At 35.7% G+C, this 22090-nt stretch overlaps 1 protein-coding gene across 4 annotated transcripts in view; it reads left to right on the top strand.

Annotated features, from left to right (window-relative positions):
- Positions 1 to 22090, top strand: part of SLC10A7 (solute carrier family 10 member 7) — a 257657-nt gene that overhangs the window by 85325 nt on the left and 150242 nt on the right. For all 4 annotated transcript variants that reach the window (XR_014023255.1, XM_081303699.1, XM_081303698.1 and 1 more), the window contains exon 5: positions 10169 to 10207. Coding sequence is in view for 3 of the 4 variants with exons in the window: in XM_081303699.1 (XP_081159825.1) it covers positions 10169 to 10207 (39 nt within the window). In the remaining variant the exon portion in view is untranslated. The remainder of the gene's footprint in view (positions 1 to 10168; positions 10208 to 22090) is intronic.

Here is a 22090-nt window from a genome sequence, read left to right on the forward strand (position 1 = left end):
TCTCCTGTCCTCGCTGCTCAGTGATATACTCTTGTCATATACAGCTTCTTCCCATTATTCACAGTGTTTCATTGAAAGCTTCTCTTCAGTGGGGATTGTTTTCTCTGGGAACTCACTTTTTCTGGGAAGTGACCCTAAAGAGAAATTTTGCATTTGTTTCTTTTAGGGTGTCAGGAGTTCCACTGGTCCATGATCTATCTTTTCTTTAACCCTTGGTTTGGGATTCTTGAATCACATGGTAGTGTAAATTCAGCTCCTGTACCCACATTTGATGCAAGCCTTAGGTTACTTTCCTGAATGTGTGAGTAGAGTTTTCTAGATGCTCTCTACTTGTGGGTCAGCCTTTCTAGCCATCCATGGCACCCTGCTTTAGACAGGGGTCTCAGCTCCAGACCTCCCACATGGCAGCAGAAGCCTGGGCTTATTTCTTCATGGGCACGTGTGCAGCATTAACTCGCGCAGGTCACTGCTCAGGTTTTACCTGACTGCTACTGGAACAGTGTAATTTTTGTTTTATTTTAGTCAGCTATATATTTAACATACTGTGTGGTCATTGTAGCCCCTTTATCAAATGGTATAAATTTAAGAATTATCTATCTGAAATGACATCTCACATCTCCTCAACCCAGTCTTCCTTTGACAGCAGCTCTGTCAGATCTCATGGATTTCTGGTTACTTTTGGTTCAAAAATAGTCATATATTTAATAACTAGATTGACTTTTAGTTATTGAATAATCCAGGGTAGTATAACTAGTAACTTCAAATTTCATCTTACTCAATCTAGGCCTAACCTGTATTTCCAAAGAATAGAAAATTTTACTTTTTAATTAATAACTGCATACACAGATACAAATTTAAAAAGAGGACCGTGAGAAAGAAACAGCTTCTGTTTTATTATTATGTTTTCACTTCTCCTCCTCCCTACTTCTGCCCTTTCCAGAGGCAGGGTGGGGCCAGGATAAGCACACAAAAGTGAGTGGGACAGTCTTTATTTGTTGGTACTATTGTGATATGGGCCTCAGTGCCCTCTGCCATCACAAGTGTCCAAATACTGTCTCTTGATCTGGTTTGATTGTTAATGTCCCCCAAGGCCCCTATACTAAAGGCTTGGTCCCCAGCCCATTGCACTGTTAGGAGTGGAGGACTGTAGGAGGTAGGACTTAGTAAAGGAAGCTCTGTCATTGGGGGGTGTCTTTAAAGGAGGCTCTTGGGACCCTGCCCCTTCCTTCTCTCCTTTGCTTCCTGGCAACTGTGAGGTAGGTGAGCAGCTTTGCCCCAAGATGTGCTCAAACCTTGCCGTTGTGTCTTTCCACAGGCCTCAAAGCTATGGAGCCAAATGACCGAAGACTGAAACCATGAATCCAAATCAGTCTTTTCTCCTTTTTAAGTCATTTATCTCAAGCATTTTGTCATATTGATGGAAATCTGACTAACATAGTCTTTGCTGGACACGTTAGGGGAGGGGTTATTTTTCTTCTAGTCCTTTCTCCTAGTCAGGTCCTCTAATTGCTGGAGTCTCTTCTTGGGCATCTTTTTGGCTCCTATGGAATTGGCATAACCTTGCCCTTCACACAATTGAAGTAAACTGTCCAAATACTAACCCTCTCTCCTTGCCCTGCCATTGTGGACTATTCTAAGCAGCCTCCCCAAGTCCTTGCTGTTTCCAGTCAGGAAGCAAGTGCCCGCCTTTGGTTTACTCATACAACCTCCCCATTTCTGCCACTAGTTCTAAAGAACACACCATGATATTTCTAGGACTCTTATAGCATGTACTCACTGCTCCAGCATATAACTGTTTCCTCAGAAGACATCTAGCAGGGGACAGCAATACAGTTCTTGCTTCTCTTCATTTTCTCTCTTCATCACTGGCTCTTTTGTACATCATTCCCATCCCCCATTTGGGAGCTGTGGTGAACAGATTAGTTTTTTCCCCTAGAAGAGAAAAAGTCAAAACACTACTTCTGGAAATTTCCTTCTTGAGTCTCTGTAGTTTCTAGTACTCACTTACATAGCCTGTACTTGAAGTGATTCCTGGTCCAGTTTTGGCATCCTTCTGTTAGTACTAAGGTATCTTATTTAAATAGTGGGATATTTGTCACATATTCTCCTTAGTTTGGAATATTTTTAGAAATTCTAAAACAAACATAAATATCCTGTTTTAACATTTTGGAAAGCATTTCTGTGTACCCTTACTGGGATTTGGGGTATTCAACAACAAAAATCAGAAATTTCACAAATTAACTTGTAATAAACCATTCATTCTCAATGTAAGTAATGACTTTTTTTTTTTTTTAACTTGGTGACTCATAAGGAAAGAAAAAGAGGGGATGTTGGACAAACATCAGGAAAAATTTTGACATCATATCATAGGAGAAGATTTGGATAGGACCCATCCGTGTTCATATGTGTAAAATGCATTTTTAAAAGGGACTAGATATATTTGTGTAACTCTGGAGCATAGACTATGGTCAGTGCATAACAGTTATAGGAAGTTGTGGCTTTCAGGCTAACTGTAAGTAGAACATAATGTTTAGAGCCATTCAACAATGGAAATGATTGCTTTTATGAGTTAGAAAACTCTCTGTTCCCATTGTTTTCAGATTTTTTTTTTTAGAAATTTACCCTTTTATTTGATATAATTGTAAATAGGTTATGAAGAAAATAATTTATTATTGAACTTGTTCAATTTTCCCAAATAATTTAATAAACACATGCTGTATAATATATAATAAAACATTAGTACAATAGCTAATATTGGTTAGATACTGTGGTGCATACCTATAATCCTAACTAATTAGAAGGCTGAGGCAGCAGAATTACAGGTTTGAGGTCAGCCTGGGCAACTTAGTGAGACCTTAATCTCGAAAGGCGGAGGGGCTGAGCATATAACTTAATGGTAAAATACCCCTAGGTTCAATCCCTAGTACCAAAAACAGCGACAATAACAAAAACAAAAAACAAAAACCCTTATTGGATAAAATTGGGTTAATACCCAAAGCAGTATATTATCTAAAAATGTGTAATATAATAAAAGCCAATTCTCTCATTATTAAAAAACTACCATACTATGAACATTTTACAGTTAATATCAATCTAATTATCTGTCAAATGTGATTATTCCGATATATATACACTTTGCAGAAGTGACTCATGAGTTAATATGGAAAACATTGTATAAGACATTCAACTAGCACAAGAAGTATTTGTTCATTCGTTCATTAACTCATTCTTTAATTCAGTATTATTTGTAGAGAGTATAGTATGAATCAGGTGCTATTCTGGGTACTAAAGATGTAACCTTGAATAAATTGGAGGATAATTTTATTGAAATGGGGCATTCTAGAGAGGAATGGGTTTTGAAATTATTTCTAGCAAAGGAAATAATAACTTTTTCAGTCAGCTTTGTGTTATTGTGACAAAATACCTGAGATGAGCAATGTAAAAGAAAAAAAAGGTTATTTTGGCCTTTAGTATCAGAGGTTTCAATACATGGACACTTGTCCCTTTTGCTTTGAGCCTGTGACAGTGCAGTACCTCATGGCAGGAGCAAATTGCATAAGAGGTCTATTTACCTCATGGTACCTGGGAAGCAGAGAGAGGGAGAGGAAGGGAAGAGGTCCCACTATTCCCTCTAAAGGCACGCCACCCATGACCTAACTTCCTTCTACTAGGCCCTACCTCCTAAAGATTCCACCACCTCCCAAATTACCACAGGTAGGGGGACTACACCTTCAACATGGACCTTTGGGGTATAGTCAAGGTCCAAACTAGAGCAGTAACAGATGAATTAAGAATCAGTGGATTTCTCTCACTACTTCTGTTCAACATAATGATTGAAATTTTAGTCAGAGCAGTTAGGCAAGAAAGGAAATAAAAAAGTATAAGTAGGAAAGGACAAAGTCAGATTATCACTGTTTGCAGATAATGTGATCCTATACTTAGACGATCCAAAAAGTTCTACCAGAAGGCTTCTAGAGCTAGTAAACAAATTCGGATAAGTAGCAGGATACAAAATCAACAAACAAAAAATTAAAATAGTTTTTCTATAAACCAATAATGATTTACTAAAAAAGAAATCAGGAAGTAAATCTATTTACAATAGCCTCAAGCAAACAAGCAATAAAACAAAAACGTAGGAATAAATTTAACTAGGGAGGTCAAACACTTGTACAGTGAAAATTATGAGACACTGAAGAAAGAAATAGAAAAAGACACTAGAAAATTCAAAGACTTTCCATGTGCATGGATACATAATAAATATTGTTAAAGTGGTCGTATTACCAAAAACAAGATTCAATGCAGTCCCCATCAGAATACTAATGACATTCTTCCAATACCTAGAGAAAAAAAAAAACAGTCTTAAAATTCATGTGGTGGAATACAAGACCCAGAATAGCAAAGGAATTCTTAAAAAAAAAAAAAAATGCTGGAGGCATCACAGTACCCTGCTTCAAATTATGCCACAGAGCTGTAGTCACCAAAGCTGCATGGTACTTGTATAAAAGTACACACACATATCCATGGAACAGAATAGAAGACACAGAGACAGACCCACCCAGATACAGTCATCTCATCTTTGATAAAGATGCCCGAAACATACATTGAAGAAAAGACAGCCTCTTTTAGCAACTGGTGCTGAGACAACTGAATATATGCATGTAGAAGAATGACATTAGATCTCTATCTCTAACCCTGCACAAAAGTCAACTTTAAGTGGATCAAAGACCAAGGGAATAGGCCCAAAACTTTGCCACTCCTAGAAGAAAATATAAGGTCAACACACCAACATGTAGGCACAGGCAATGACTTCCTCAGTAGGACTCCTAAAGCTTAGGAAATAATGCTCAAAATTAATAAATTTGGATGGTGTAAAATTAAAAATGTTTCTGTACAGCAAGGGAAACAGTAAGAGCACGAAGAGAGATTCTACAGAATGGGAGAAAATCTTTGCTAGTTACTTTTCTGACAGAGGACTAATACCCAGAATATATAAAGAACTGAAAAAAGTTATCACCAAAAACCAAGAAACAAAAATAAAATAAAAACAAAAAACATAATCAATAAATGGGAAAATGAACTAAACATACTTCTGAAAAATAGAAATACAAATGACCAACACATATATGAAAAATATTTCAATATCTTTAGTAATCTGGGAAATGTAAATAAAAACTATATTGAGATTTCATCTTATTCAATTAAAATGGCAGCCATTAAGATTATGAATAATAATAAATATTGGAGAGGATGTGGGAGAAAAGGAACTCTTATACACTGTTGGTGGGACTGTAAATTAGTACAACCACTATTAGAAATCATTGTGAAGGTTCCTCAGAACACTAGTAATGGAACCATCATATGACCCAGCTATATCATTCCTTAGTATTTATTCTAAAGAATTCAATTCAGGGCCGGGGTTGTGACTCAGTGGTAGAGCACTTGCCTAGCACTTGTGAGGCCCTGGGTTCGATTCTCAGCACCACATATAAATAAATAAAATGAAGGTTTATTGACAACCAAAAAAAAAAGAGAATTCAAGTCAGCATCCTGTAGTAATACATGCATACCATATTTATATCAGCACAATTCACAACAGCGAAATTATGGGACCAGCCTAGGTGTCATATCAGTGGGTGCATGGATAAAGAAAAGGTGGTATATATACACAGTGGAGTTTTATTCGCTATAAAGAAGAATGAAATTGTGGCATTTGTAGGAAAATGGATGGAACTAGAAAACATCATGTTAAGCAAGGTAAGTCAAACTAAGAAGGTCAAGGGTTTTCTCTCATGCGGAGGCTAGAGATGGGAGCCTGTGTTTCTGTCAACCTAGGTTCCTTTAGCCATGAAGAAGAATGAAATTGTGGCATTTGTAGGAAAATGGATGGAAGTTTGAGATTATTTTATTGAATGAAATAAAGCCAAATTCAGTAAGTCAAGGTTCGTATGTTTTCTTTCATATGTGAAAGCTAGAGAGATAAAGGGGAGAGGAGAGCGGGGAGGAAAATTATGAAAATAGAAAGGAGGCAAATAGAGTAGAGGAAGGGAACCCGGGGGAGGGGTGGAGGAGAGGTATTAGGGAATGAAATTGACCAAATTATATTGTTCTATTGTGTGCATATATAAATATGTAACAGTGAATCCCACTATTATGTATAATTATAATGCACCAATAAAAAAAAAAAAAAACCAACGAATCAGTGGACTGTTCCAGGAATGGCTTCAAGGCAGAAAAGAAGAATTTCATATCCCAAGAGAATCTGGTGTATAGCCCAAGGGGTCTTACCTTCAGAACAAATTATCTTTGGTGGCTTGTGTTTGATCTCAGTTCATAAAGTTTATATTCTCTATAGCTATTTGTTTTAATATAAAGACAATAGTGGATTTTGTTTTCAAAACTGAGTATTCACATTGCTATTTATATTTCTAGAAAATGCCCACCATTCATCCTGTAGCCACCCAGCACAGTGATGTGTGCTCCAAGGGTGCTCAGTGGCCAGCTTGCAGGCGACCAGCAAGGGATACTAACATGCAAAGTAGGAATTGAAATCTTTATTGTATTTTACAATGAAGTATTATATATATATTTTTTAACACAGAGGGGTTCAAAAAGTAAATAATAAGTGGCTTAGCATCTTCCTGCCCTGATAATCCTCGTTGAAATATACAAAGACAATGTGTTAAAGAAAATTAAAAAGTTAAACAGGACTAACAGAACAAATGAAACAAAAATGACCTCCACCCCAGTCCCTTTCAACAAATTTAATCACGGGTGGGATGTGTTTTGTAATCCCTCTGAGAAAGATATTGTGTGTTTATACTGTCTCTGTGTGTACATATTTATTTACACAATGGGAATTATACACATTGTTTTGAAACTTGCTTTTTCACTTAATATATCTTGACCTGTTTTCATTCGTATCAGTGTATGCAGATCATCTTGTAAGTGGTTGTAGAATATTCCTTAGTAATTCTAGATTTTATTTAACTAACTTGATTGCTGTGTAGCAATGGCAAGTCTCAAACATTATGCCATTATCTCCCTGTATCATAACAGGAAAACAGGATGTTGTGAAAAAGATTCTTAGATTGGATGGGAGACTGAAAATCTGAAATTTGAAATGGGAGACAGAAATCTAGATTTGTCATTGCTTTGTAGTACCTACCACATGTGAGATCCAGTCTTCTCTGCCTGCCTGTTCTTGGATTTTGCCAAATATAGAATAACTTAGTAAAAGAGGTAGACTTTGGACTTTCTTGGGCAATCCTGCTTATTTCATTGATTCAGTTATTAAACATATATATGCTTATGAAGAGCTTCCTTGCTTTCCTTAGAATACTTTTGACTCTGGTGGGGCAGGGAGGCATGTCTGTAGGTCATTTCAATATCATACGACAAACTCTATGGCAGAGATAAGTTTAACATGTTCTAGCAGAAGGCCTGGGGGGCATTTAGTCCACCTGGAAGTGAGATGCATGTTTGTGCTAAAGAATGATGCCCAACATTTGCAGGTAAATGGATGGAGTTGGAGAATATAATGCTAAGTGAAGTTAGCCAATCCTAAAAAACCAAATGCCAAATGTTTTCTCTGATATAAGGAGGCTGATTCATAAGGAGGTTGGGGGGAGCATAGGAGGATTAGATGAACTCTAGATAGGGCAAAGGGGTGGGAGGGGATGGGAGGAGGCATAGAGCTGGAAAGACAGTGGAATGAGATGGACATCATTACCCTAAGTACATGTATGAAGACACAAATGGTGTGACTCTGTATACAGCCAGAGATATGAAGAGTTGTGCTCTATATATGTAATATGAATTGTAATGCATTCTCCTGTCATATATAACAAATTAGAATAACTTTTTTTTTTTAAAGTATGAGGCCCAAGCTGAGTTGCAAGATAGGTCAGAGTCACCAGGTAGAGGAGGGGAAAGGGCATTTCAGCTCAGGGAGCAAAGAGGTAAGAAGTAGCATGAAGAGTATGGGGAAACTGTAAGAGGTTTAGTTTTCAAAAGATAAAAGTTGAGGCAGGAAGTGAGATGAACAGAGACCTATTCATGGAGGGCCTTGTGCAACCATGTTATTCGTGATCGTTAAGCCAATAGATATGCATGTCTTTTACGTAATAATAAAATACTCTATTATTATTCTTCAGAACTCTAGAAATCATAATTCTCTAATTTGCTACAACTGTAAAATTGAGCCAACTATTAACTTAATTTCGAGCCCAGGATCCTTGGTTTAGTCTGATTTCACATGGTCTTCAGAGCACCTGGGACAATAAGCGACCATTTTACAAAAGTTCACCAGAGTTGACTGCATGGGAGAACAGCACAACAGAGGGAGCTCAAATCCATCTCCACTGTCAGGAAAAAAGCAAGAAGGAGTTGGCCTGCAGTGTCTTTGAGGGCCCAAGATGTCCCATCACTGGCACCACTGTCCTGTCAGAAAATATAGGAACATAGCCAACACACATATGTGTTGGATACAAAAGAGAGTTGGACAGAATCTGGGTGTGATGATCCCATCTCATTAACAGAAGTTAATACTTATTTTACTTTGACTTCTGAGTCTCTTTACTTCTAGTATTTCCATATTTCCTTAAATGCTAGTTATCAAGTATAAGGTTAATGAAAAGCACTGGAGAGAATACAGGATCTCAAAGGAAAGACCTCATTACTTTATTAAAAGGAGAGAAAAATTAATTTTATGCACAAAATAGGGTCAAGACTGTTATGGAGAAGTACATTTTGTAGGAAGGAAAGAAGCGTTCCCTGTTGATCTCACCACAATTCACTTATTTATATCTTTTTATTTCTCTCCATACATAAAACTTTCTTGGAATCATCCATAATGGAATTCCAGGAAGATGTGTGAAATATGTGCTATAGTTTACAGTTGTCATCTGTAATGTTTTATTTAGCTGAACCTTTTTCTTTAATTTTCCCTCCACTGCTCCCAATACAACACAAAACACCATATGCCATTGTCCCTGTTAGGAAGCAAAGGTCTCCCTGGCCTGTGTCTGTGCCTTCGTTTATGCCACAGAGGAGCTGTGGTCCAGTGCCATCTTTTATTGATAGGGCCAGCAAAGGAGAAATCTAATGAAATTATCAAAGCTTTGAATTAATTATGACCTGGAAGAGGAGAGCTGAGCTCTCTGGAGCCAGGGATCTCATTACCCATTCACTCTCATTGCCTCCTCTTCTGGAGCAGAAGGCATTTCAGCTGCAGCTCTTAGCCTGGGCTTTGGACTTTATTCAAACTTACTAAACTGACATCCTCCTTTTACTACAGTGAGGCTGATAATGTCCACGATGATTAATTTAGCTCTGCTCTGGATCTGCTGGAGATGTAAATAGGTTTTCTCTACCTACCCTTCCTTTTCCCTTTTCCTATTTTTCCCCTTATTTTCTTTCATCAAATTGGATGTTATACGGTTTTTCTTATTTTTGGGTAATGTGAGAACCTTTCAGGACTGTGGTGTAGCTTCATGGAATATAGTGATTGGTGCAAAATTAAGAGCTATATTGCATCTACTGTGTATTTCATGGATGTTTAGGTAAGCGAAAAGTCAAATATTATTCTTTGAATTTTGAGTGCCAAATTGAAGTTTTTCTTGCTTGTTTCTACTGGAGAGATTGATGGTTTAGCAATGCTCTCCTGGTCTTAACTGCATCATTCACATTTCCGAAGTGTGTTGTGTGGGAACAGATCTCCCTCATGGTTATAGTTATAGGACTTCTGCTCCCTAATAGGGAGTATTCATGTTTGCCTAAAGATTTTTTTTCCTTCTCTCACTAACATGAATTTTCTGATGCATAAATTAGCCTCTGATTGTTCTAAGTCTAGCAGCAAAATCAATAACAACAAGGTTTTGATTTACTATTGGTGAAGATTCTTTTGGTGCTGTCACACAGGTTCAGAGCATCTCATGGCAAGCCTTTCTGCCAGCTTTGAGACCCATTATTTATGAATTCCTAAGCTGCAGCTCATCTGTCTTAGTAAACTACAGGCCACTGGCAATTTTTGTAAGCAGTGACTAACTCTGCTCAATAGGGTCAATGTTTTAAGGTTTTGAGTAGTGGGGGAAGGGAAAATGATAATCTTTGCTTTTCCTATTCTTGTTTACTTTCAGTGAGCTTTTCCTCCCATTTATTTTTTCTATAGGCAGCTGCGATATTTAATTCAGCCTTTGGAAGTTTTTTGGTAAGTAAACATGGTTTAACTTTTCTATTATAACTTGTTGTGATGTTGTTTATATGAAAGATTTAGTAAAAGATGGACATTTTTTACTTTTTGGTTTATATGAAAATTCTTGAACCTTTTTATGTGCCATTATCCATACCCTAAAGAAAATTGGTTAATGAATAAAGTAAATGTCCTCTTATAATTATTTTGGAGGCTTGGATTTAATATTCTATGTAATGGATTCAAGGAATCAATTAAAACACTATGTATCTCCTTATAGAGGTTATGTCAATATATTGATCAATTAATGAGGTCTTTTAGATTATTATTATTTCGTATCATGGGACTGAGATTTTGAAAAGGAAACATGACCCAGCTGGTCAGAAAGGGAATGCTAATTTATTTGTTGACATGTCATTTATTTTGTACCTTTCACTGTCAAAGAAGCTACTGTCTTGGATACTTCTGAGAAATCTTTGTGAAAAAATTTTGACATGAGGGTATAATTAATGAGCGATTTGCAAGATAATGTAGTACATTGAGAGGTTTGAATTGAGTTAGGTTAAAAAAGATTGAAAAGTAGTTCAACTTTCATAAGCAGAACTAATATTAAGCATGTTACTTTAGCTTTTTAAAATAGATGATATAACAAAGACTTGATTTTTTGTTATGAAAGAATGGAAAAGAGACTGAATTTTCTGTTAATGTTATTATTTATATCATAAAACTTTGGTAAATTTGTGAAAATAAATTAGAACATTGTATTTTTAGGTGCATAACTCATTGACAATATGTGGTATGGTAATTTAGAAATGATTGAGAATAAAATCAGTGGGGTATGATGACCTGTTTTATATAAAATAAGTAAAATATCAATTACATATTTTGAAAATGCCCTTTATGTCACCTATTATTGTATTGTATGTAACTAAATTTAGTTAAAGCTTCTAAACACACTGCTACATGGTGCTCCATAGCTTTTAATGTCTATAGCCCTACAGAACTTTTAATGGTGTAGCTTTCACAAAGTGCATGATATTTTACTTGAGCAGTAATGTTTCTAGTGATGCTGTTATTATTGGATTTTAGAGAAGTAATAAAGCCTATTTTTAAAAGAGATCTCTTATTCTACTTACTTTAGACTCAGTAATATTTTGTCAAATCATTCTTTCTTGTGTCCAAGTGTTATTACCTATGTTGTCCCAGTTGTTTGGCAGAATAATATCTATAAAATATGATTTTTCTGGAAGCCAACGTTTGTATGGTTTGAAATTGTACATATGCACCACAAAACATGGCTTCTTGAGTTAGGGGCTCTTAGGCTTGAAAATGTCAAGGCTAACTGATAAAGTAAAACTCAGGCAATTGTCTGAAGCAAAGTTTATTGTCCCTTCATTGGAGGACAGCTTACTAAGGATAATTTGAACTTCACACCGACTGTCTGAGCCTATAATGATATTTTCCTGCCAGGCCCAGTTGTTCAGTAAGGTCCTGTGAGGTAAACCTCCATCCAGAGTTTCTTTAGGAGTTTATTATTGCTCCTTCACTTTAAGAAGTTGTGTATTCCCATTCCTTAATCTCCTCCTCTTTTTCCTTTCTTTACTTTCATTTCTTACCTTAATACAGTTAATCAATCAAAAGTATTTATTGATCTCCTGCCACACAGAGGTAGTTTTCTGGTAGCTGTGGAAAGGTACAAAGAAATATGAGGTATATCCCACTAGGTTGTGGAGGTGACACATAGTGAAAGAAACAAAAGATGTTGCTGAGGTGTAGATTGTCAGATGAAGAGCAGAGGCAGTGAGCACTCTGAATTCAGGGGCCTCACAGACCAGATTTCTTTGATCTGGGCCTTGAAATACTGGTAGGACTTGGTGGCCTTCTACGAGGAAATGGCACCAGCAGAGACCCAGAGGCAGAAATGCCTTTCCCACTTCCCTCTCCCATTCCTTCCCCTCCTCTTTCTTTCCCAAAGCTGAAAATGACCGAGAGAGTCTGAGAATGGAAATGGTGATTGGATATATTTTGCTTCAGTGTTTGTAAGGAAAATAATTCTATTTCTTCCCCCATTCTTTGACAAGTAATAGCAAACCTTGGATTTTGAAATACATGTGGGTCCAAACTGTATAAGTGAGCATTAGGTTCAACTTCTTTAATAGTAATCCCTTTACAAATGACAGTGGCTTATACAAGATAAAGATCTGTTTCCCTATTATATAAAGTCTGTGGGAAGGCTGTCCAAACATGGTATAGCAACTTGCTAGTCAAGACTCCTGTCTTTCTCTTCTACCATTCGCAGCATGCAGCGTCCTTCCTCTGTTGCCTCATGGTCCAGGGTAGTTGCTGTAGCTCCAGCCAAAACATCTGGATAGTAAGGAAAAGTAGTGGAAAAGGACAGAGAGCCCCCTAAGGGCCAAGTCTTCTTTCTTTAAACAGCATTCCTGGAATTCCAACACCATACTTGCATTAATATCATGGTGTTATAGTTACTTGGGAATTTTCTATATGAATGGAAGCTAACCCCCCTCTCCTTAAAATGTATGATTACGAGTCGTAGTATTTTAGGAGTTTCTGGAGTCAGACTATCTGGGTTTAGATCCTCGCTTGACTGAATACCAGACTGACCAGATGCCCTTCCCTATGTATAAAATGGCGTATGATAGTACCCACATAGAGAGTGTGGTGAGGCTAAAGTGCTATAATCTATAGCAAGTGCTTGTATGATGTGATAAAAATCGCTTTGAGTGATTTTTCTCTGATTAGGAGCAACGATTCATGTTATATATTCATATTAGAATTTGAAAAGTGTATTTTTTTCAGATTACCAAAACTTTGAATGAAAGGCCTTTAATAGAAGAATTTTTGAAGAAAGAACTCTGAGGGTGTTCTTGTTGATTTTCAGGCATCTGGGTATACCAAATAAAATACTGTACATATTTATAGCTAGTTTAATAATGTCCCAGGTCTAATTAAAACACAGTGTTTTTAAAAAGTAATTGATGCAGAAAATTGTTTTTTTTAAAGAAATGTAGCTAGACTGGTAATAACTAATGATAGATGAATTCAATTTACATAAATTTCAGACCAAGAGAATATTTTAAAATTGTGCCACAGAGGATTGCTTAAGTTAAGAAGTTAATGTCATTATCTCTTCCTCTCATTTAAATTGTTCAGTTTATAATAATTGTGGAACATAATAAGTGATTTGAGATTTCCTTCTTGATGATGCTTTAATAAAATTTGATAGTCAAGTGCACCCTGAAATGCTATCAAAATTTATATACATATACACTTTGTGTATGTAAAACCATGTGTTTCAGGTTCAGTCATCTTACATATTAAAACTCCCCATCAGAAGAAGGGTTGTTTGCTTGTTTAGATATTGGCAAGTTTTTGAAAAAATTCCAGTTGAGAAATTATTTTCCAAAGGTTTAACATGGTTAAATAATTTTTTCCCAAAACCAAATATAGATCACATTATTTGTTAGCATTTAGCATTTTTTTTTGTTTGTTTGGAGGTTAAATTCGGTGTTTCCATGTCTCCCAAGACTTACAGATTAAAGATTAAAAGGAAAAGAAAGAACATTTCTTGTTGGATTACTCAGCCTATTTTGTTATTTGTGGTGACTCCTGATCTTAAAGAGAAACCCTAGTGAGTGACAAAGTTAGTCGTGCTGTTGCCTTTCCAGTAACCGGTGTTATACAACACTGGAGCAATCCACGGCAACACAGATGTAAGGATTTCTGAAACCGCAGCAAAGAGTCAGAAGAGAGGTTTGACCACCTTGTGAATGCATAACAGCTGGTCTCATAAAGACCTATGAATCACTGTTTGCTTTCTTCATTTAAAATGTCAAAAAAATGGGTTTATTTCACTTTTTTTTTTTAATACCCACTGCTACAACTAGCAGGCTATTGTACCATGAACATTCCTCCTTACAAGCAAGGCCAAGGTTAAAAAGAACTCCTTCCCTTGAGCTGAGGGACTAGCCAGCACAGTTCTTCCTTCACCTGTCTGTTTTCTTTCTTTGCTTTGGCTGGTTCCCCCATCACTGCCCAGCTTTGTAAAAAGATTTGAATAGTTAACTGATGTTATGGAAGTTGCTGGAAGAAAGGAAGTTGCAAACACTAATGCCACATTTTAATAACTTGAGATGTATATTTATTCCCTCATTCTTCCTTTCTTCTTCCAAAATACACTCAGCCACATTGAGAATGTTGGAAAGGAAGCATGTTAACTTTGCTGCATGACACTGCTTTTTAACAATTGGAGCAAGAATCTCAGATGTGAACTCAGAGGCATAAGGGTGGTACAAGACAAGACACGGTTTTTCTTCCACCTAAGTCTAGAATGTAAGTCATTTGTGGTTTTGGAGTATTTCATTTTGTGCAATAATGAGAACTATGCTGATTTTGTTGTTGTTTAATTTTCTTAAAATCCCAACCACTCCAAATTATTCACTTAGGATTTTGCCCCTCCCCAGTTCATGACTTCTTTAAAATTTTTATTTTTATTCAACTTAAATGCCAGAAAAAACAACTTCTTTGTTAACTGGTGTTTAGTGTCACCATGTAGAATACTGTTTCAAGTTCATCCTTGTACTGATGAGGACTCAACACCACCAGAGTTTGAATGGCCCACCTGGTCTTTAAAACTTGTCTTTTGAACTATGTTCAGATCAATGGATGCTGTTTTCCACCTTACAGAACAGAAATCCCATCATGCCATGCATTTCATTTGACCACCTTTTGGGGCAGATGAATATTATGAGAGCTGAACTAGTCTTAGCAGACTACTTTTCCTTTTAAAAATACTGTTGGTTTAATTTGCAGTGTGGCACAAATAGGAAAATAGGAGAGGAAATCAGCACACATATACTCAGAGCCCATTAGGTTCAAGACATATTTCTAGATACTGAAGCAAGACATAGAATAGAAATATGTGAAAAAATAAGTAACAAGAAGTGATTTAAGAAAGGGGGAGGACAGGAACTGCCTTCAATGCAGCGTTTTCCAATGTTCAGGCACCACGATGGCTTCTGTCATGTCAGCCCACTGTTTGTTGAATAAGATCCACTTTTTAAACCATTTCAAGTCAAAATATCAACACTATAAATAAAAAAAAATCTTTTCATGAATAGAAGCTTACTGAAATTAAATCAAATGGGGAATAGAAGCTACTATTACTCTGTAGCTCTGCTCTGCCATCTACACAGGCTGTCTGGGGCCTACCCTCCTTTTGATAAAGCTGAAATTAGCACAGTACCAAATCAAGACTTTCCATCTCTGAACTCTGCAGGTTTGAAAGGGATTCGAAAAGAGAGTAAGTTTAATGACTAATTCTGACAGTGTGTCCTTTGAGTCGCTTTGCTTTGCCTTACAATTTGGGCAGCAGTGTTCTTAGAGGTCATTTCTCAGTCACTTCATCCAAGAGGTGAGTGACACTATTTGGGAGAGGCAGAGAGGAAACTCCAGGAATCAGGGCCTCTGGCAGTCTGAAGATGCTCATGTCTCTTTCACTGGAGCATTTTCTGTTTAACACTTGACTAGAAAAGCAGAATGCACACCATGTTTAGTTAAAAATGTGCTATAATGCTGCAGGAAGGAAGACCCTGCAATAGCCATGCTTGGATTTAGTTTTTAAACAAACTCTTATCTGAAGTATAGTCATTGTAAGTAAAAAAAAATGGCCTCATTACTCAATAAAAATGTATGGAATCTTTACCTACTCCATTTTAGCAGCATAGTGCTCCCTGTGCTGTCTGACAGGACTTGTGTAGCAGTAAATGCATTAGTCACAGTGACCATTTTTCTTGCAAATTTGTGACACAGATTTAATTATATGAATGACCAGCAACTTACAAATCTAATTTTGGTGGAGGCTGAGGCAAATTTTTTTTTATTTTAATAATGATGGATTTTTTAAAGCAATGATTTCATTACTATTTAAAGAAATCTACTGGTGTAGAACTAGCCAATTGACTGGAGTTATTTTATTACCCTTTAACAAATGCCATGTACTTTCATGTTTATTTTTATTAATTTTTAAAATGTCATCATTCTCAAATTGGAAAAATATTTGCTCCTATACCCCTTTGGGTAACAATAAATAAGTATAAATTATTCTGGGCCAAGATATTTGTAAAGGGCCTTCTAAGAAACATGATCCTAGTAGTTGGTTAGAACCAAAATTAAATTTCCTTAATTTGAATCCAGTCCACTTGGAATTGCTTCATTATGGACTGAAGTAGGAGGGGCCCACCAACTATTAGCTGACAGTAATAATGTGACAGATAGTTCACATTTTCTGGCTTCTGTTTCCCCAAACTGAAAGTTTACCATGGTTAATCTATTTATTGAGTTAATATTTTGGGGATCTTGGCATAATAACATAGTTAGCCAAACAGTGTAGGTTTCTGCCTACACAGCAATACAGACTCTTAAAGTGAGAAAGTCAAATCCCAATTAGGGTATGGGTGGAGGGGGGGCAGGTAGAGAGAGAGTATTAAATATTTGCTTAAAACTTCTTAAACATTTTTCCACTATTGCTATATCATTGACTCATATTTTTGATTGACAGAAACTTATAAATTCAGGTCAAATTTATTGAGGTATAACTTTTATACAGAAAAATTTACTTTAGGCATACAGTACTAAGCTTTAACAAAGGCACACAGACATGCAACAGTCACTTCATTCAAGGCAAAGGAGAGTTCAATATTTCAGAAAGTTTCTTCTTGCCCTCTTGTAGTCAATTCCCTCCCTCTTTCTTAGCCTCTGAAGTTTTTCCCTAGCAGCAGGCAGGCAGTTGGAAGCATGAGACATAAAAGAAAATACAGATTAAACTCAATTTATTTAAAGTTTAGATCTTCTGCTCTTGAAATTCACTGTTAAGAAAAGGTAGAAAGAAGCTACAAATTGGAAGAAGCTACTTGTAAAATACATATCTGACAAATGAGCGGTGTTCAAAAGACATTTCAAAACCTCATTATAAGAAAATAAGCAACCCAATTAACAAATGGGTAAGAAATTTGAAAAGACACTTCACCAAAGAAGATATATAGGCAAATAAGCATATTAAAAATATACAACATTACTAATTATTAGGGAAACACAAAATTATACTGACATGTCTATATAGCTCTTGGAATGGCTAAAATAAATGCATATTGCTAATACCAAGGGCTGGCAAGGATATGGAGCAACTGGATTCTTTATGTATTTACTCTTGGGATATAACATCTTGGGATATTCTTGTGCAAAACAGTTTGGTAGTTTCTGATAATGTTAACATACTTACCATATCAGCAATCCCATGCCTAGGTATTTCTCCAAAAGAAATGGAAATACGTGTCTATGCCAGAACTTGTAAATAAATATTCATAGCAACTTTTTTCTGTATACAAATATTCATAGTGACTGTATTCATAATCAACAAATATAAAAACACTATTAGTCAGCTTCCTATTCACTATAACAAAATAACTGAGATAATTAACTTACAAAGAAAAAAGGATTATTTTGGCTTACAGTTTTAGAAGTTCTAGTCCATGGCTGAGCAAACCCATCTCTTTTAGGCCTTGGGTAGAAGTGCCACATAGGAATAAAAGGGAGCATGTGGCAGAGTAAACTGCTCTCCTCATGGCAAAAAAGAAAGAATAAGGGGATCTGGTATCATAATCTCCTTTAAGGGCATGTCCCCAATGACCTAAGGGCTCCCTTTAAGCCCCTCCTAGAGGTTCACAGCACCTCCCAATAGTACCACCCAAAGGATCAAATCTTTAATACACAGGCCTTCGGGGGATATTCAACATTCAAAGTATAGCACAACCCAAAGTTCATCAACTTATAAATGAATGAACAATGCAATACTACTTAGCAAAAGAAGTAGATTCAAAACATTTACACTAGCCATTCCAATCATATGGCTATGGAAAAGGAAAAAGTATAGGGACAGGGAAAAAATTCCCTACCATAGTGTCAGACAAAGCCCACATTTTCTTTTAGTTTTATAGTCAAAATGCATATCTGATATATGTTGAAAGGCAAAACCCATCATCTGGGGGTTCTGTAGATACAAGTAATAGTTTGGAAGTGCCTCTTCTGATGGTGAAACCATTGGTTAATGAATTGAATCTGTTTGTTGCTGCCTTTACTGGTATTTTTCCCATGAAAGTCCAGCCTCATCGTGTTATTCTCACATCTGCATAGTGATAATATGCTTGTCTCTGAAAATAATTGGATCAGTATTCATGACTGTTAAAAATTATTTCTCTATCTTAAGATATTACACATGACATTAATACAATTACTTAAGATAAAATTGTTTGTATGGAACGTAAAATGAAGATGAACATAGAAGAGTAATTGAAAATTCTAGAAACCTCATTTTGATCTCTATCCATTTAATTTGCAAATATTCACATAAATTAACAGTAAAATTTGGAAAATTATGCACTTAGGTGAATGGAGGTTCCGATAATAGAGGACTTTAATAAAACAAAATGTATTGTGAGGTTAGTATTTATAAAATGTATATCTTCTGAGCTTAGAGTTTATATATTTTCTTTATTTTTTGTTATAACTACACTTGTGTTTATTTTTCCATTGTAGCTTTTTTGGTGATGTTTCTAATAAGTGTAGTAATTAAATTTAAAATGCTGTGTTTATAGTTCAACTTTATAATACTGCTTGGTCTACCAGTCAAGACTTATTTTTTTTTTTAATCTTTTGGGCAATTCTCTTATAAGTAGTTATTTTCTAAAATGTTCTTAGTTTTCCCTTGAAAGCTTAAGTTAATATGTTTATGCATTTGCTTAGGAGGGGTAATGTTTATAAATATCGTTGTGCTTTGGTCATTTCCAAGAGCTAAGGTGATGAATCCTATCTTCTTTCTCATTATCTTCACAAGGGTCTAAGACAGACTGTCATCACATACTACTTTTACATGTCCCCTCCATGCCCCAGTGCCTTCAGTTGGCTCTTAATAGCCCTCCACAAGATGGACCTTTCAAGGGTCCTCCCTGTTTCGAACTCTCTTTTTTGTCTTCAGTGTATTTCATCCTCATATTAACTCTTGATTCACTCTCCTTCTTTCTTCCAGCACTTGGGCATTTGCTTTGCTCACCTCATAGTTGCACGTCTCTGTCCTCCATTATTCTAGCCATCTCTCAAAGCCTCTTTTAAAAGTAATTTCTCAGGCTGGGGATATAGCTCAATTGGTAGTGTGCTTGCCATGCATGCACAAGGCCCTGGGTTCAATCTCCAGCACCACTTAAAAAAAAAAAAAAAGTAATTTCTCTTGCTTTTAAAAAAATGCTTATTTAATGTATAGAATGTGGATTTCTCTGTTTTGCTATAATGAAATAACTGAGGCTAGGTAACTTAATAAAGAAAAGAAGCTTATCTGACACAGAATAAGTGCTCAAAAATATTTGTTAAATAAATAGAAATAATTCATTTAAAATATCTTCTATATAGCCAGGTATGGTGACATCTACTTGTAATTCCAGTGACTAGGGAGGCTGAGGCAAGAAGATCACAAAGTGCAAAGCCAGCCTCAGCAATATAGCAAGGCCCTAAGTAACTTAGTGAGACACTGTCTCAAAATTTAAAAACATAAATAAATAAAAAAGGGCTGAGGACGTTACTCAGTGGTTAAGTGCCTCTGGGTTAATCACTGGCATGCATGCATGCATGCATTAATAAATAAATAAAATGCACCTCAAATGTATGTTCATTTATTAAAATTATATGTTGAATTAATTCAACAAAAATCCCGATGTCACTTTGGTTGGTCACCTACTGAACTATGTTAAAGTGATTTTACTTTGTTTTTACGATGTTAAAATGATTTTAGATCGTGAGCTTTTAAACTTCTATAAAACATGGACTACAGCCATAAACATTTGTATTGCTTTACCATCACATGTTGATTGAGAATTGGGGTAAAAATTCATTCCCACATTTTATTTGATATTGGATGATTTATAAGATTTTCTTCTAATAATAATCTCTGCGAAATAGATTAAGTCAGATTATTCCTACATAATAGATTACTAATCCATATGCCCTTATCATTGAAATTATTGATTTTAAATATCAGAAAGTTTTCCATAAAGATTACTATATATGTGATCACTACATATATAGCTAGAGATTTTCTAATAAAATGTTAAAACAGGTGAATGCCATTATATACATTATAGAGAATTGTTACACTCTTGGTAATGAAAGAACTACTGTTTTAAAGTTAAATTTAAGCTTTAACAATTTGTGAAATAGATCATATAGTCAAATTGACCAGTGAAAGCTGAATTTTTGGACAGTACTGAAAAAAAAAAACAGTATCTCAGAGAAAAATTACATGTTTGAAAGATTAAATAATCAATTCAGTAGTGTGTAAAAGCTAGATAAAAATCATATCTAAGAGGCACTCGAAGTACTTAGAAAATGGAAAAAGGGGTGGAGAGGAAAGGTAAAGAAAAAAACCCAAGGTGATAGTGAGGAACCAGATAACTTGAACTTGCCACATGATATGAGAGCAAATGGAAGCTAATGCAGTTCCTTCTTTAGAAGCATCATGTTACATACAGAGTTTTGCAGTTGAGTTTGGTAGATTCATAGCTCAGAGTATTGCTTTGACTTTTGTCTTACCATTTTATTAGAGGTTAAATTTTGTTAAATGAGAAAATAATTTGTGACTGCTGGAGGAGCTTTGGAGAGTGATATATATCTTTATATAAAGAAGAAAAGAAGATATAGACTTTGAAGATACCCAGAGAAGGGATGTATAGTTAATCAGACGTGATTTTTAATGGGAAAGTTGGTTCTACTTTCTTATAGCATCTAACAGGCCACTCAGAATCCCTGATCAGTAGCCACTGAGGTCTATAAATTTGGAGTAGGACAGATTTTTCAAAAATTAAAATCAGCAATAGAAAAATAATATATTTTTTGTTTATTGAGAAAATAGTAGTTACTACTTTTTCTCTTCATTTACTTCTGTTTCTTTGAAGAGGAATAAATTAAGTAAGGATCATGGAAAACATTGTTCATACAGGGCCATCTTTTTTCTTTTTTTCACAGATACTTTTCCTCAAAGATAGTTGAATCCTGACTCTACAACATTAAGGATCTATAGAATTTGGCATCCACATCTCTTGTAGTTTCAGGCCAATTATTGAAGTCAAAAGGTTAAATTTTCAGCTTAAAAAAACCCTCACCAGTATAAACAACTGGTTAAAAAAGTTTCCAAACGTATTAAAGTAGAAAGCAATTCAGATTAGAAATAATTCTTCTTTTATAATAAAGTGTGTTCTGTTTTTTTTCTTCTTTTATATGAATTTCAAAGATATATTTGAAAAATAACACCAAGGTCTCCTACAAGGAATAATCTCAATAATCCTTAGTCCTAAAGCAAACTTTCCATCATATCTGCCTTTTAATTTTTTTTCCAGATTCTGTCAATCTGGTGTCATAAGCACTGTGAGTTTTCTAGAGACAAAAATATCATAAACTTTTGAATATCTCAGACAGCACTGTTGTTGCTTCTCTTAGTTTTCCTAAATGTCACTAACCTTTCATTTGTATATGAGAACTGTAAGGAGTGGGTCACCGAAGTACTTATTTTGATATATGGTTTTAAGAATCTGAACAAATCAGAAAGAGAACTCTTTCAAGAATGAGACATTGGGTTCCATAGTCCTTGAGGAAGTTTTTCTTTGTCTGCTGGAGATAACTCTGGCACCCCAACATCTGTGAGCTCTTCTCCCTTGGCTTTGGTGACAGCAGATGTCATCCCCAAGTGAAATCGTTTCCAGTACCGTCATCGTTCTTTTCCATCATCTATTTGAATCCTTTTACATTTTCAAGGTACCGAGCTCTTCACTGTCGGGGACA

The sequence above is a fragment of the Spermophilus citellus genome, assembly GCF_964194105.1.
Source record: "Spermophilus citellus genome assembly, chromosome: 8".
Lineage (NCBI taxonomy): Eukaryota > Metazoa > Chordata > Mammalia > Rodentia > Sciuridae > Spermophilus > Spermophilus citellus.